Source organism: Phalaenopsis equestris, unplaced genomic scaffold, assembly GCF_001263595.1.
Source record: "Phalaenopsis equestris unplaced genomic scaffold, ASM126359v1 Scaffold205261, whole genome shotgun sequence".
NCBI lineage: Eukaryota > Viridiplantae > Streptophyta > Magnoliopsida > Asparagales > Orchidaceae > Phalaenopsis > Phalaenopsis equestris.
Genome location: NW_018224767.1, coordinates 30,223 through 46,682, shown reverse-complemented (window position 1 = coordinate 46,682; position 16,460 = coordinate 30,223). Strand labels below are relative to the sequence as shown.

Here is a 16,460-nt window from a genome sequence, read left to right as displayed (position 1 = left end):
TATATATATATATATTAACAAGCCATTAAAGCCTCCAATTTTAAAATTTTACACATTACAAACACTAAAATTGAAATATAAATAATGAAATATAATTTTAAATGTTTTTTTATTGATATGACTCGTGACGGGCCTTGAACGGGCTCTCTTGTAAGTGGATCTTTGGCTTCATTTAGATGATGTGCTACATTAATTGGTATATGTTTAACTCATTTAAAATATTTATATTTTCTTTATTTAATTTATGAATAATATAATCATAGATAAATCTTATTGGTGGTATGCATCTACAGGTAGGCAATCTTGGATTCCTTTCCCAACAAAAAAAAAAAAAAGTTGAAAAAAAAATAGAAGTGGACGAAATATGACCTAAAATACAAACTTATAGAAATGAAGAAAACAACAAAACATGACATAAATAAAGCTCATTACATGAAAATACATTGTTTACAACAACAAAGCATGATTACATTGCTAAACATGAGAAATGAAGCTTAGCACATTAAAAGTTATTTGAAATTTATAGTTCTAAAGGTGTTAACATTTATAGACAAATTATGGTATAGATGATGGTATTATGTTGGCATAGATAGTAATATTGAATTTTCTCTAATAAATGAGCCATATATTCTGCTCCATTAAAGTGAAACAATACATTATAATGTTATACATCTTATTAGTTTAAAATTTTATGTTCTACAAATTTTATCCTAACTTAGAAAAATAGTTTTTATAGCAGTGACAGATGAATATATTATATTTTTTTTCACAAATGATGCATCTTCTACTCCCTGATATGATAAACAATAAATTATGATGTTATGCAATTTTATTGTTTGAAATTGTGTTTTAGAAGTTTTAGAATGTTTGAAAAAAATAGTTATATAAATGAAAATAGTGTAATTTTTCTCACAAATGAATCATATTTTCTACTAAGATGTGAAAAACAAGAGATTATCATATTATACACATTATTAGCTTGAAAATTTTTACTAAAAAATTTTACCATGTTTTAGAAAAAAGGTGGTATAATGGTGATATAATGGGTATAGTTTTTTTTCTCACAAATAAACCATATATTTTGCTTCTCTGATGTGTGGAACAATAGATTATGAAGTTATGCGCTTTAAAATTTCAACTATAAAAGTTTGACCATGTTTTAAAAAAATTGTAGTACAATGGTGATATGGTAATTATATAGATGAATATATTATGTTTTTTTTCTCACAAATAAATCATATCTTATACTTCAATAATGTGAGACAAAAGAGTATGGTGTTATGCACAATATATAGTCGACCACTCAAATATTAAATAGTAGTGATGACAGACATCAGTGATAGTTTTGAGGTGCATTGAATGTTGACAGATAGATATTTAGAATTCTCTCTCTCTCTCTCTCTCTCTCTCTCATCTTTTTCTTGGCACGAACAGAGGAATGCCAATACAAAATGCATTATTTTTTGTAGCCTACAGATTTTGAAGTCAAATATGCTGCTACATTATCAATCAACAATGAAAGACAAGGATCCAACTAGTGAAAGGAAACCCTGCCTAAAAAGTACTGCTCTGTATAAACATATAATTCACCTTTCTATCTGACTAGGAGTTTTCAAAACTCTAGATGTAATAACAAAATGATCATCTTTCATCATGGCCTAATCCATACAATTTACGATTGAAAATCAATTTTCTTTTGTTTACAGGTTTATGAGTGCAGTTTGAGGTAATAAACCCATATAATGGCAGCAAATATCAAGATAAAATGATCTCTTAGACTGCATATGCAAATGGTAATTACGAGAAACTTTTATCACACTTTAAATGAAGATAAGAGCAAATACAAATAACGGAAAAAGGTACATATAGAGATTTTTTATTACAATAGTAAGCAGTTTACTAAGTTTCAGATATATAGGGTATGAAAATTCGTTTATGATTCGAACTCATAAATACAATATAAAAATTGCTTAAGCCTTTACCGAGAATAATTAAATTAAATGAAAAAATGTAACTAAAACTTAATCTGACCATGCTTCGTAGTCGTAGAGGGATCATCCTCTTCTAGATATCCAACTACCTTCGCTGGATTTCCTTCAACCATACTTAAAATAAGGAAAAAAAAAAAGGAAATTAATGAACACTACATAAAAAGAGATCATGCAAAGATTATAATTCCCTAAAATATTACGAAATCAAAATTAGAAAAACATGTAGATAATAAGTTGGTTGCACAGACTTAAAACCATCACTTGCATATGCTGATGGTCAAATTAGAAATGTATGTGTAAGCTGAGAATTCTGGTTGGGATAACATTCCAATGGATGTTGATAACCAAATATAAATGCAGCTTAGCGTAGTTTTTGGAACATGATAGAAGGCAAAATAGAGCACAAGGAAACTATACATTTTACAAAAGGAACTTGAAGCTGTTATTGCAGATAGAAGGGGAGGACCTGAAACAATTTAAACCTTTTATTGAAACAAGCTTAAAAGTGAAGAAGCTTCTGTCTTGCATGAGCTTAGTCTCTCCAAAAACAAAACAAGAAAGCTTGAATCCAAGAAATTAACTAATGAAAATTTTGGAGCAGCATAGAACATATTTATCCAAAGAATGCTGCAAAGTTTCCGTTTTGTAAGATTTTCATGGATATACCGTACTAAATAATGACCAGAATTCTGCATGGATAACAGAGTTCCATCTTTTTCCCCTCACCCATAAACGTTGCTTGAATAGGGAATTCAATGTTGTTGCACTTTTATTGCATGAAATCGCCCTTTCTTGAAATAGAGAACATTCTCATCCTAGTAAAAAAGCTTTATATATGAAAACGCACACACATGACTGAACTTGCACATGAATGATTTTGGGTTAACCATGATATTTATGCCATCCAAAAATAATGGCTGCAACTAAATTGAGGACGCTCAAACTCGATTTGATTATTTGTAGAAATATTCATGCTCAGTTCGTTTAAAATTACGGTTGTATTTGTAGAAATAATCAAGATTAGTTTGTTTAAATCTATGGTTGTTCAAGCTCATTCTTCAAAATTTTCAAGGATATAATCAAAAGATAAGACGATATGACACATGAGGCTTTATGTTTAATCTTATCCAACAACAACAAAAACAATAACAAGAAGCCTTTATTCCACTAAGTGGGATCGACTATATGAATTGTTTTTCTCCAATGCATCCTATTGAGTGTCATGTTTTCATTTAATTATAATTCTAACAGATTGAGATCATTTTTCATACAATAAGCCTTTTAGGTCTACCTCAGTATTTCTTAACATAAGTCGAATCTACAAAATTTATTCTCCTAACTGGATCATCAGATGGTCGACGTTTAATGTGACCAAATCATCTAAAACGGCTCTCTCTAATCTTGCACGTCAATGGAGCTACACTCTCACAGATATATTCATTTCACATTTTGTCTCTAAGTGTCAAGACACTCATCCACCTAAGCATTCTGATCTAAGCAACACTTAACTTTGTTTTATGTTTCTCGTTTAAAGGTGAACTTTTTGAGCCATAAATCATTGAAAACCAAATCATCTAAAACGACTCTCTCTAATCTTGCACGTCAATGGAGCTACACTCTCACAGATATATTCATTTCACATTTTGTCTCTAAGTGTCAAGACACTCATCCACCTAAGCATTCTGATCTAAGCAACACTTAACTTTGTTTTATGTTTCTCGTTTAAAGGTGAACTTTTTGAGCCATAAATCATTGAAAACCAAATCATCTAAAACGACTCTCTCTAATCTTGCACGTCAATGGAGCTACACTCTCACAGATATATTCATTTCACATTTTGTCTCTAAGTGTCAAGACACTCATCCACCTAAGCATTCTGATCTAAGCAACACTTAACTTTGTTTTATGTTTCTCGTTTAAAGGTGAACTTTTTGAGCCATAAATCATTGAAAGCTCACCACCATCTTATAAAATTTTCCTTTCAAGTCTACGCGGTACTTTTCTATCACACCAGGCACAATGCATTTCTGCACTTCTATAGCAGTTCCATTTCAGTTATGAAGCTAGAGGGAAGGAAACGAAGGGAGGCGAGAGGAATCGAAGAGCTGAGTAGAAGGGAGATGAAGTGAGTTTGGAAGTTGAAACGAAGTCTCAGGAAACTGAATGGAGGAGAAATAAGAAGGTCAGAAGCCAAGACGTTACTTTCGCTCTACAAAAGGACTGACTTGTGGGAGGGACATGTGAGATCAATTTACGTGAGAGTCAAACATCGCATGAGACATCACAATTTCATGCGGGAGGGAACATCGTCGAGCAGAGGAGAAGCAGGAGGTCAAGGCATTGGTGTCGAGCAACGGCAAGGCCGACGTTGATGTCGTGCGACCATCGACGAAAAGAGGGAGAACAGTGCAGAAAAATCACGCAAAAGGAGATTCGCGAGGGTTGGGGCAGAGGTGGCGTCTTATGTTGAAGAGGAAGTATCCACAAGATTGTTTGATCTTGTATACAGAGAGACGCTCGCGTGAAGGAAGAAGACCAAGCTGACTTCGGGAGGGAAGAAGCTCAGTGAAAGCCGACGGGCTAAGAAAAGCTATTGTGTGGGAACAAAGGATAAAGGTAAGTTTAGTAATAAGTAAACTTAAGTGTATTTGATCAAACGCTAAGAAAATGTCAGGATTTTAAATCTAATCATATCTTTATAAAATAAATATTATTTAATATAAATTTGATTACAATAATTAAACTTAAATTTTAAACTATTGAAAATCTAATTAAATTAGTGTGATAAAATAAATCTCAAAAGTAAATTAAAACATAATTAAGTAAAGTGATAATTGAATATTTTATATTTTATAAATGATAAATTGATAGAAGTAATACAAGTTAAAAATAAATAAGCCAGTGGTCAGGGCAAAGACGCACCTTAAGAGAATAATTAAATTCCATGGAAGGGACTTCAAAAAATTCAAATAGTCAATCATATCCAGGCAATCAGCTTCCAGAGGTATACATTTCAACTTCATCATAAAAGCAATCTTAACAACAATCCAAACCACCCATAACTCAGCTTCAAGAGGGGAATTCGCATAAACAGGAGAGTAAAAGAAACAAATACATTTGCCATTAGCATCCCTGAATACTCCTCCAGCGCCAGCACCCTTAAAAATTCAGCTCCCATCAGTATTAACTTTCATCTATGACCTACAAGGTGTTCTTTACAAAAACTATTGAATGTGAATTGATTCCAAACAAGCCCGAAGTGGTTGGCCCCTATAAATAGGCTTAAACTTTTGGGTGAAAAATGATTTGTGACTATATCTAGCCTAACTTTTGATTTCTGTCAAATTTATTCTCTAAAAGTGTAATAGCCCATTAAAAGAGAAAAAAAATAAATTGACTAATACATGTTTGATTTTACCGACATTAGTTAGTTTGCTATTGGCTTTGAAAAACAGAGCACAAGAGAGGGAGAGATAAAATAAAGTGAGAACTGATAATAGTAACGATAGGGTTTCACTTTAAATTTTATTTTGCCTAAAATTTTTTATTTTGCAATAATATAATATATGATATCTAGTGTGATTAATTTATTATGAAGTTTAATTGATGTCACATAATAATAATAACAATTGTTTTGATTTCTGTCAGATTTATTCTCTAAAAGTGTAATATCCCATTAAAAGAGAAAAAAATAAATTGACTAATACATGTTTGATTTTACCGACATTAGTCAGTTTGCTATTGACTTTGAAAAACAGAGCATAAGAGAGGGGGAGTGAAATAAAGTGAGAACTAACGATAGGGTTTCACTTTAAATTTTATTTTGCCAAAAAATTTTTATTTTGAAATAATATAATAAAAGATATCTAATGTGATTAATTTATTATGAAGTTTAATTGATGTCACATAATAATAATAACAATTGTTATGCCATATCCGAATTTTCATCATTTGCTTGAATCTCGGGGCGAGTTTTGAGCAAGAAAAATTCAAAATCAGATTAAAAATCATCTAGAGCTCCAACTTCAACAAACCTATAAACAAATTATTCGGTTCGATGTGACAGATCTAATGACACCAAAATTGCCCAATTCGAGTCAAATCAAGTCTGGATCAAGTTATGAAGCCATTTTTTGAAGTTTTTTATGTCTATTTGGATGGTAAAAAAAATTTCAAATCAGACAATCTTAAAGTCAAATCAAGCATCTCGACGAGGCGAATCTAACAAGTTCAAGATCATTCAATTCTAATATAGTTATGACACTCAAATATGTAAAGAACACCGTCTGATTAAGAGAATCTCTCTAGGTTCTCTGATGGAATGATTCAGATTCCTTCTTTATTGTTGGGAGGCTTCTCTCATACTTTATAAATAGCCTTACCCCCTGCATGAAGAGGGACTAAGACTTAAGCTTGGAGCAGGATGGTGAGGAACTAAAGTTCAACATTCTACAATGAAGGTCCAGCAAATTCCCCCTACTCTTGCAGCCACCGACCACCGTTGACCGCTGCTCGCAGACCCTCGTTGAGCATCTTCGGTCGCATGGACCTCTGTCGGCACCCCAAGGGAATCACAACATACACTGCGGAATCACGATGTACGTTGCGGAGTAATGAAACACCCGACGAAGCAACACATTATCTTGAATACTATGCAGCGATGCACCTCAACAGTGTACTAAAATTAAATAACTACTCTTAACTGTAATCACTCCCGACCATTAGGTAACGAACATTATACTTCGAGGAATTGTGTAGGCAAGGGAAATGACAGAAACACGTACTCATTAATTCATAGTGGATTGTTCTGACCCATAGTTTTTACCTTTATAGTTTTCTACCTAAAAATATTTGATGTCTCTACCAACTAATTTTATCATCTGAGTGTATGTTGGATAAGTACTATACTAAGATGATAAGTTATTACTCTACTATCTTGAAATCTTCAGCAAAAATCAGTTCGGTGTCACCCGTGGGAACTACAATCCCACCACTGAAGGACTTACAAAGCTTGTTGAATGGCCACTCGATGCAATACTCGCAACAATGAAGCATCTCGTTCCGACACCCACAATTCTAGGGGACAGTTACGAAATCAAGGACGTCAAGCCTCTGCCTCTTCCCACCCTGGAAGACGTTATCCTGCTGTTGAAGGTGCCTTGGGTCTCACTTTGAAGGATCAAGTGTCTAGGATGGAGTCACAGAATGAGATCCATCAACTCTAACATGAGGCTCGAAAGTCGATGCATGCACAACCAGCTCAAAAATCGATGAAAAATGCCTCGTTCAAGCATATTCATACCAGGCTCCTTTCCCCCGATGCAACCTTTCCTCTGGCAAGTGAAGATGTCGACCTCCTCGATACGCTAGATCAACTGGTAACCCTTCGATGCTCATGGGAGATATGGTCCAACCAAACCTTGTTGATGCTCTTGATAGCTTGTTCCAGAATGAGTTCAATGTCTGGATCGAGAAGAGTTCCCTCTGGGGTATAGGGATCGATGCCCCGCTCGTCTCAACTTTCACGAGTCTTAACACTTGCCTGAGGTGTTCCTCTAGCACCTCATCTCAACAGGCTTCTAAATTCCAAATATTGATTCCTCCAAGGGCTAACTAACCCTTATGAGCACTAACCCGACCCGCAATTACGCAATTATTATAGTTCAGAAATATGGTCGAAAGCTCAACCCAATTTATATTTAACGGCTAGTGTGCAAAATTAAATATTATATTAAGTCGATAAAGCGATTTACACACTAAGGGTACTAAGCAAGTATATGTATCGTTTCAAATAATATAGGGTTCTAATGAAGTCCTAAGTATCGATCCCATAGGGATAGACAAAACTAAATTGTAGTTAACTTATATAGGAAATGATAAAAAGTTTATATAGGTGAGTGAGATATTTTGATAAACTTTTAATGAAAATATTAAAAATATGATTGATTTTAGTGATCTTAATATAGATAATAATAATAATAGTTTTATTTTAATGTATTATTAGTAAAATGGAAGTTGGGGAAACTTTAAAAAAATGAAGGGTGGAAAATCAATAGGATTTGATAATATCTCAATTGAAATGGGGAAATATTTAGGAGATTTAGAAATTTCTCAGCTTATTAAACTTTTTAACACTTTTAAAAACTAAAAAGACGTTGAGGAGTGGAGAGAGTATATTACTCCTTATGTTTAAGAATATAGGGAATGCACAAGTGTGTGTAAAATTATAGAAGAATTAAGTTAATGTGTCATACATAAAAATTATGGGAGAGTAATTGAACATAGGTTAAGGCGTGTGCAAATGTTTCTTAAAATCAGTTTGGATTTATGTCGAGCAAGTCTACAATAGAAGCTACACATTTATTGAGATGTTTGATGGAGGATTACAAAGAGCGTAATAAGGATCTAGATATGATTTTTATTATTTTTAGAAAAAAAATATATGATAAGATACCAAGAGAAATACTTTAGAGAGTCTTAAAATAAAGATGTTGATATGACTTATATTCAAGTCATTAAAGATATGTACACTAGAATTGCTACTTATGTTCAAACAGGAGGATTGACCAAGTATTTTCTTATTTCAATTAGTTTACAACAAGGATCAATTTTAAGCTCATCTTTTTTTTGTGGCTTTAGTATTGGGTGTTCTTACTAGACATTATAGAAGGATGTACGTTGTATGCTTTTTACTGATGATATCCTTCTGGTGAATAAGACTAGAGATAGAGTTCAAGAAAAACTTGAATTATAGAGGTCAACTTTAGGGTTTAATGACATTAAATTGAATAAATCTAAATTTGAATACATGGAATGTAATATTAGTAGTAGTAGATCCAGTGGCTTAGTTGTAACAATGAATGATCAAATCATTAAAAGGAATGAAAGTTTTAGATATCTCGGGTCTATGTTATTAGTAGAATTTAAGCTGGATGGTTCAAACGAAGGAATGCATCAGGCCTTGTGTGTGATAGAAAAGTGTCACTTAGATTAAAAAGAAAATTTAATAAGATGATTGTGAAACCTGCAATGCTTTATGGTGCAAAATGTTGGCCTATAAAAGAGAAGCATAAAACTAAGTTATGCTTTGCTAAGATGAGAATGCTTACGTGGATGAGTGCCTGCACTTAGAGACAATGCGAAATGAATATATTCATGAAAGGGAGTGGCAGAAAAAATCAAAGAAAGTCATCTTAAATGGTTTGGTCACATTCAATGTCGGTCATCTGATGATCTTGTTCGGAGATTAGATGTTTTAAATTTAACTTTTGATAAAAAAGGTAGAGGTAGAGCTAAAAGGACTCAGCCAAGTTTTATAAAAATGATCTTAGCCTATTAGAATTAAATAAAAATATGACACTCAAAAGGACATATTAGAGAAAAAGAATTCATGAAGTCGACCCCACATAGTGGGAAGAGGCCTTGTTGTTGTTGTTATTGTTGTTGTACAATTATTACATATACTCAGATACCAATGCTCGTAAACTAAAAAAGAATATTGATATTGATATGTCTTAATTAGTAAAATTTAGACGGGGCTTCCATGATGGATGTATTTAAAAAAATATAATAATAAAATATTGCATTGTATAATAGACTAGTTTGAAATATCTTCAATGATCATTTGTAACTATGTAAGCTATCAAACAATCTACATTGAGTTATGATATTTGACTAGCATGTTGTCTTTTTATTTCACTATATTACTACAATTTTAGGAATATTAGTATTCACTAGGATTTTGATATCTCACCATATGTTAAACTTAAAGTTTCAAAATTTCAATATAGAAAAATAAGTAGAAGATAAACCGTGTATAAAAGACATGACCAACATGAAAAAGATAAATTTATTTTGAATTGTTTTATTTTTTTAGTTAATTTAAATTGCATTTATTAGTGGCAATTTCAATTATTTATATGATTACTTTTATTAATTAACGATAGAAATTGAATTTCATTGTCTGATCATTTTCTTATGCCGTCATAATTCCAAGCCCTCGAACTAAGTCGTGAGAAAATGTGAACCAAATCCTCATAGTTTTAACCTAAGCACAAGCTTTTAAAGGGAAGAGTTTTCTTACATGATAGCCATTAAAATGGCCTTGGACTGCACTAAACGTAGCACAACTTGCCCAAAATGCTTGGGCCATTAGCAATACCATGAAAATTGCAACTACAAGTACAAAAGAAAAGTTTTAAATTTATTGTATAATTTTTATTGGAGAATATCTAAGGTGGTAAATTAAGACAAACTATAAAAAACCAGGTAATGCCAATTATTTTCAGCAAAAAATAATCCACCACGAGCTTAAGCTTCTGCAATATTCAATAACACATTAACCTATATGAGAAACAGAGAAATATTCAAGTGTAGACAATTATAGAAACTTAACGTACGCAGGATTAGAAGTTAAAAATTTATCACATTTTTATTAACCTTAAAGAAAATAAAGAAGAAAATAAAGCACACAATAAGTGAGTAGTTTCTCGATCAAAGTAAGTAAAATAGTAGCTGACCTAAAAGGAGGCACATCCTTTAAAACAAGTGAGCCGGCAGCAACCATTGCTCCTTCACCAACTGTTATATTTCCAAGGATTGTGGCCCCAGCCCCAATATGAGCGCCTTGCTCAACTTTAGGATGTCTATAGCCGGTCTGCTTACCTGTTCCTCCTAAAGTAACACCCTGTGACAAAATATCAGAAAAAAATACAATACAATCCCCTTCGTAAGAACAGCACCAACAATCATGCCACTTAATCTGAGTACTCCTGAAGGAAATTTCTTAAGGAAAAGAAAATTAAGGCAGAAGAAAAAAAAAACCATCATCTTTCTTATTAAACAAGCCAATCCACTGTAATAACTGAAAAACAAAATTAATATATTAATAAAGAAAGAAATTTTAATTTTTAGGTATGCTCGAAGGAAGCAACAGTCTCAGAAAAGGGGACCCAGCAAGAGTAAAGGTAAGGGTTTGTGTTTATTTATATGACTTAAATTAATATAATTAAGTATTAGTATTAATTTGAAATTTTATTGCTTATAATCGGAAAGCATAATAGGAAAGAATATCATAATGAAATTAAAGTGAACTCGCGACGGTGAAAATAGAGGTAAGGTTTATACTTATATTTTTATAAGTTGTTTTAATTAAAAGTCATTATGTGGATAATAAACTTCATGAGTGGAACCAGTGATTATAATTAAAAATATCTTAGGATTAAAAGGTGATTGGGGAAAAAATCAAGAATACTTCGTTATTTATTTCAGTCTGCTATTTTAGAATAAGATTCTTATATATATATATATATATGTACTTAATTGTTATAAGTAATAGTAAAGTAAAGTGAAGGAATAAGCTTTAAAGGAAATCTCCTAAGGCTAAGGTGAGTAATTATTGTTTTATTTGTATAGAATTCAATTTTTTATTTATTTCAAGATGTTTTCATAAGATCTCTTATAATCAAAAGAAGATAAGAGAAATGTAATGATTGTTCTATCAATTTTTTTTATCTTTTGTATTGAACAACAACAACGACAAAGCCTTAATCCCACTACGTGGGGTCGGCAATATGAATCCTTTTTCTCCATTGCGTCCTATTTAGTGTCATATTTTCATTTAGTTCTAGTAAATTAAGATCATTTTTTATACCATAAGCCAAAGTCTTCCTAGGTCTACCTCTGTCTTTCTTAACACAAGTCGAATCTAAAAGATCTACTCTCCTAATCGGTCATCAGATGGTCGGCGTTTAATGTGACCAAACCATCTAAGACGACGTTCTCTAATTTTGTGTCACAGGAGCTACACCAACCCTATCACGGATATATTCATTTCGCATTTTGTCTCTAAGGGTCCGTTTGGGGCAGCTTGTGTGTTTCAGGATAAGCCGCTTATTCTGAAACGCAGTCCGCGGGCCAGCCGCAGGGGTCAACCCGCGGCCCACGTTTAGTGTAAAAACCCAAACGCTGTTTTGGATAAGCTGGCGAAACGCGCGAACCAAACGGTACGACGGCCTTTTGAAAACGCCGCCCGTACTTATAAGCTGCCCCAAACGGACCCTAAGTGTAAAGCCACTCATCCACCTAATCGTTCTCATCTCGACAACACTTAACTTATTATTATGCTTCTCTTTTAAAGGCCAACATTCACGTCATAAAGCATTGCAGGTCTCACCACCGTTTTATAAAATTTTCCTTTCAGTCTAAGCGGTACTTTTCTATCACACAAAAAACCCGAAGCATTCCTCCACTTCAACCAACCAACTTGAGTTCTACTATTAACATCCCAATCTATATCACCATCACTTTGAACAATGTACCCAAGATATCTAAATCGTTCACACCTTTTAATAATTTGATCGCCCAAAGTCACACTTCTGTCCCTAGAGCTACTACTACTAAAATTACATTTCATGTATTTAGTTTTAGTTCTACTTAAATGAAGGCCTTTAGACTCCAATGTAGACCTCCATATTTAAAGTTTTTCCTGGACTTTTTATCTTATTTTATCCACTCATCAGCAAAAAGCATACACCAAGGTACATCCTCTTGTAGATGTCCAGTAAGACCATCCATAACTAAAGCAAAAAAATATGGGCTTAAAGTTGATCCCTGATGTAATCCAACAGAAAGAGAATAATATTTGGTCAACCCTCCTTCAATTTAAACACAAGTAACAACTCTAGTATTCATATCTTTAATGACTTGAATATAAATCATATCAACACATTTTTTCTCAAGAACTCTCCACAGGATACCTCTTGGAACCTTATCGTAAGCTTTTCTAAATCAATAAAAATCAAATGCAGATTCTCCTTATTATCTCTGAACTTCTCCATCAAACCTCTCAATAAATGTATAGCATAAATCTAAATTGATTATGAGAAATCTTTGTAATCCGTCTTAACCTATATTCAATTACCCTCTCCCATAACTTTAAAGTATGACACATCAACTTAATTCCTCTATAATTTGCACACACTTGTGCATCCTCTTTATTCTTAAAAATGGGGAGCAAAATACTCTTCCTCCACTCCTCAGGCATCTTTTTAGTTTTTAAATTAATATTAAAGAGTTTAGTAAGCCAAGAAATTCCGAAATCACCTAAATATTTCTACACTTCAATTGGGATATCATCAAGTCGTACAGACTTTCCACCCTTGGTTTTCTTTAAAGCCTCACCAACTTCTTTTTTACTAATGCGACGATAAAAATGAAATGTTTTATTATTATTCACAATATTAATATCACTAAGGTCGATCATATTTTCAGAAACTTCATTAAAAAATTTATCAAAATAACTTACCAACCTATGTTGAATATCTTTTTCTAAGAAAAGTACATTTTGATTTTCATCTTTAATACACTTTACTTGAGTCAAATCTTTACTTTTCATTTATCTTTGTTTGGCTAGTTTGTACATATATTTTTCACCCTCCTTAATTTCTAATCTATTATAAAGATCAATAAAAAAATAATTTTAGCGACACAGATTGTTCTTTTAGATTCCCTGCGGGCCGTTTGATATTTTTCGCAGTTCTCTAAGCTTTTACATTTAAACCAATTTTATAACATAACTTCTTAAATTTTATCTTTTATTGCACATTATTATTTCACCACCAACTATTTTTATTTATAAATTTTTTTTTTCTTTTGATTCCCCAAGCACATTTTTTGTTATTTGTTTAATAATGCTTGTTACTTTATCCCACATAATATTTATTTCTTCATGAACATCGGGTAGTGAAACAGATCATGTGGAGAAGTTAGCGAAGTTATTTGTGAATAAGATTATCCTGTTGCATGGGTTACCAAGTCCATAATTTCAGATTGAGATGATAAGTTTACATCCAAATTATGGAAAAAATTCAAGAGGATTTGAATACAAAATTGGCTCTCAGCATAGCTTTTAACCCACAAACTGAGAGGACTATTCAAATTTTGGATGATCTACTCTATGTATATGTACTTGATTTAATGGAGGATGAGAGTGACATGTATCTCTAATAGAGTTTGCTTATAATAATAATTATCAGACAAGTATGGAATGACTCCATATGAATCTTTTCTATGGGAGAAAGTGCATGAAACCATTGTGTTGAGCTGAACAATTGAAAGGAAAATCATTGGTGCAGATTTAGTAGATGATGCCACTAAGAAAATTTTGTTGATCAAGGACAAATTAAAGGTTGTGCAAGAAAGACAAAAAAACTATTATACCGTCAAACACAAACGAGATGAGTTTAATGTTGGAGAGTTCATTTTTATAAAAGTCGGTCTTTCGAAAGGTGTGCAATGTTTTGGGAAGAAAAAAACTGAGTCCAAAATATTTTAGTCTTTATGAGACTACTAAGAGAATTGGAAATGTGACTTACTAATCAACTCTACCTGCTCACATACAGGGAGTACATAATATTTTTTATATTTCTTCACTTAGAAACTATATTGTTGATGAATCAAGTATAATTATTGCAAGTTCATTTGATATTCAACTTGATTTGACTTATATAGAGGAGTCTGAAAAGATACTGAATTGTGATGTTAAGAAACTTCATAATAAAGAGAATTTATTTATAAAGATTTTTTTAGGCATGGATCAAAAATAAAATGTTACTTGGGAGAATATTTCAAATATGTAAGAAAGATATCCAAAACTATTCAATAGTGATATATGTACTTTATAATTATTTTAAATTTCGATGACAATTTTTATAATTATTCAATTGTGATTTTATTGATTATAATAAAAAAAACATAAAATGAAAGAATATCATATTGAAATTGAGGTGAATTGATGATCATGAAAGTGGAGGTAAGGTTTATGTTTTTATTTATATAAGTTATTTTAATTAAATATCATTAAATGGATAATAAACCTTATGAGTGGAATTAATGAATTAGAATTAAGAAGGGTATATGATTCAGAAGGTGAACGGGAGAAATATAGTTAAATTAATTAGTTATTTGTTTCAGTAAGTTATTTTAGAATAAAATCTTATCTATACATGCACTTTTAACTGATACAAGTAAAAAGTCAAAGATATTATATTGGAGGAATAAAGTTTTAGAGAAGTTTTCTAATGGTTAAGATGATTAAGTACTGCTTTATTTGTATTAAATTTATTTTGTTTATTTCAAAATATTTCATAAACTCATATTAATCAAAAGAAGATCATTGAAAATGATATGGCTGCTTTATTATTTTAATTTTTTTATATTTTGCACTATATTAAATGAAAAAAATTATAGATTAAAAGTACAATAAAAGATAAATTGTTAAGTCTATTAGAAGTAATCCCTTATGGTACTAGTACGGAACATTAATGTAATTGTGCACATTAAAGAAAAATAAAATAAAAATGATTCTGCTTTCATAGGGACAAAATGAAGAAAAAAAATCTGAGGGGACTTCTAAAAGAAAAAAATAAAAGAATTATAGATTAAATGAATAGAAAATGGAAGAAGTAATTATGTAAATCCATGAAAATATAATTGATTAAGATGATTTCATAAAATATTTATAAAATAAAAAATACAAAGTTCACCTTAAAGATTGATCAGCATATTTATTTGAGCATCCATATTAGACATTTACATAAAGATTTAATGCAAAATAAAATAATAATTATTCACTAAATTCTTTAAATATACATCTTATTTGACTGTACTTTTAAAAAAACATGCTAGACCAATATGACTGATAAGAGAGAGTTTATTTATAATAATTATTCACTAAATTCTTTAGATATAGATCTTATTTAACTATACTTTTAAGAAAATATGCTAGACTAATATGACTGATAAGAAGAGAGGAACTGTTGATGATAAGTAGCAGATTGTTTGTCATATGTTTTGTCACTTTTTATTGTACTACTTGTTTTACTATATCACTAAATGATTGTGTTTAGTTAGGAGATTTTTAACTAAAGCGTTTTGGATTAATAATTTTCTTACAATTGAATATTACTGTGAACTAATGCTACAATTTAGAAATATGTTTTTTAACCATCCGTCTGTTCGTTCCCACCTAGGCTAACTTCAAATTCCCGGATTAAGTCGTGCAACCACCATATGGAAGGTAATATATGTTGCATTTGTTGTTGTCTTGTGAGGAAGCACATTTTTTTTTCATTCTTTTAGCCTACCTATCACCATGTGTACTAAGGGGCTCTCACTTGCCTAAAGTACTAATTAAAAGGACATTTATACTTTCCATCTGTCAATTTTTCACCATTCAAGCACCGTAAAGTTCAATTTAAAAATGTATTAGTATTACACTTAACATTTAGATTCAGTTCTCAATAGACCGTTAGTTTCCTGCTTAGCTAATCATTTGAAAAATTAAAATATGCCCATCATACAACTTGTTAACTTTATCCACAATAGCATCAAAGCCCGAAATAAAGAATTATCAAATATCGATAAACATGATCATAATAATGGAGGTGTGGTAAAGTCAATGCCAAAGAG

At 31.5% G+C, this 16,460-nt stretch overlaps 1 protein-coding gene across 2 annotated transcripts in view; it reads right to left on the bottom strand.

The window, feature by feature from the left end:
• Positions 1-170: 170 nt before the first annotated feature.
• The window catches only part of LOC110036339 (probable serine acetyltransferase 2), a 38,206-nt gene continuing 21,916 nt past the window's right edge, over positions 171-16,460 (bottom strand). The window contains exons 7-9 of one of the 2 annotated variants that reach the window (XM_020740761.1): positions 10,511-10,677; positions 2,032-2,105; positions 171-317 (exon numbers count right to left, since the gene is read on the bottom strand). In XM_020740761.1, coding sequence (XP_020596420.1) covers positions 271-317; positions 2,032-2,105; positions 10,511-10,677 — 288 coding nt within the window. In that variant the 3' untranslated portion in view covers positions 171-270. The remainder of the gene's footprint in view (positions 318-2,031; positions 2,106-10,510; positions 10,678-16,460) is intronic. The other variant, XM_020740762.1, reaches the window with a different exon arrangement.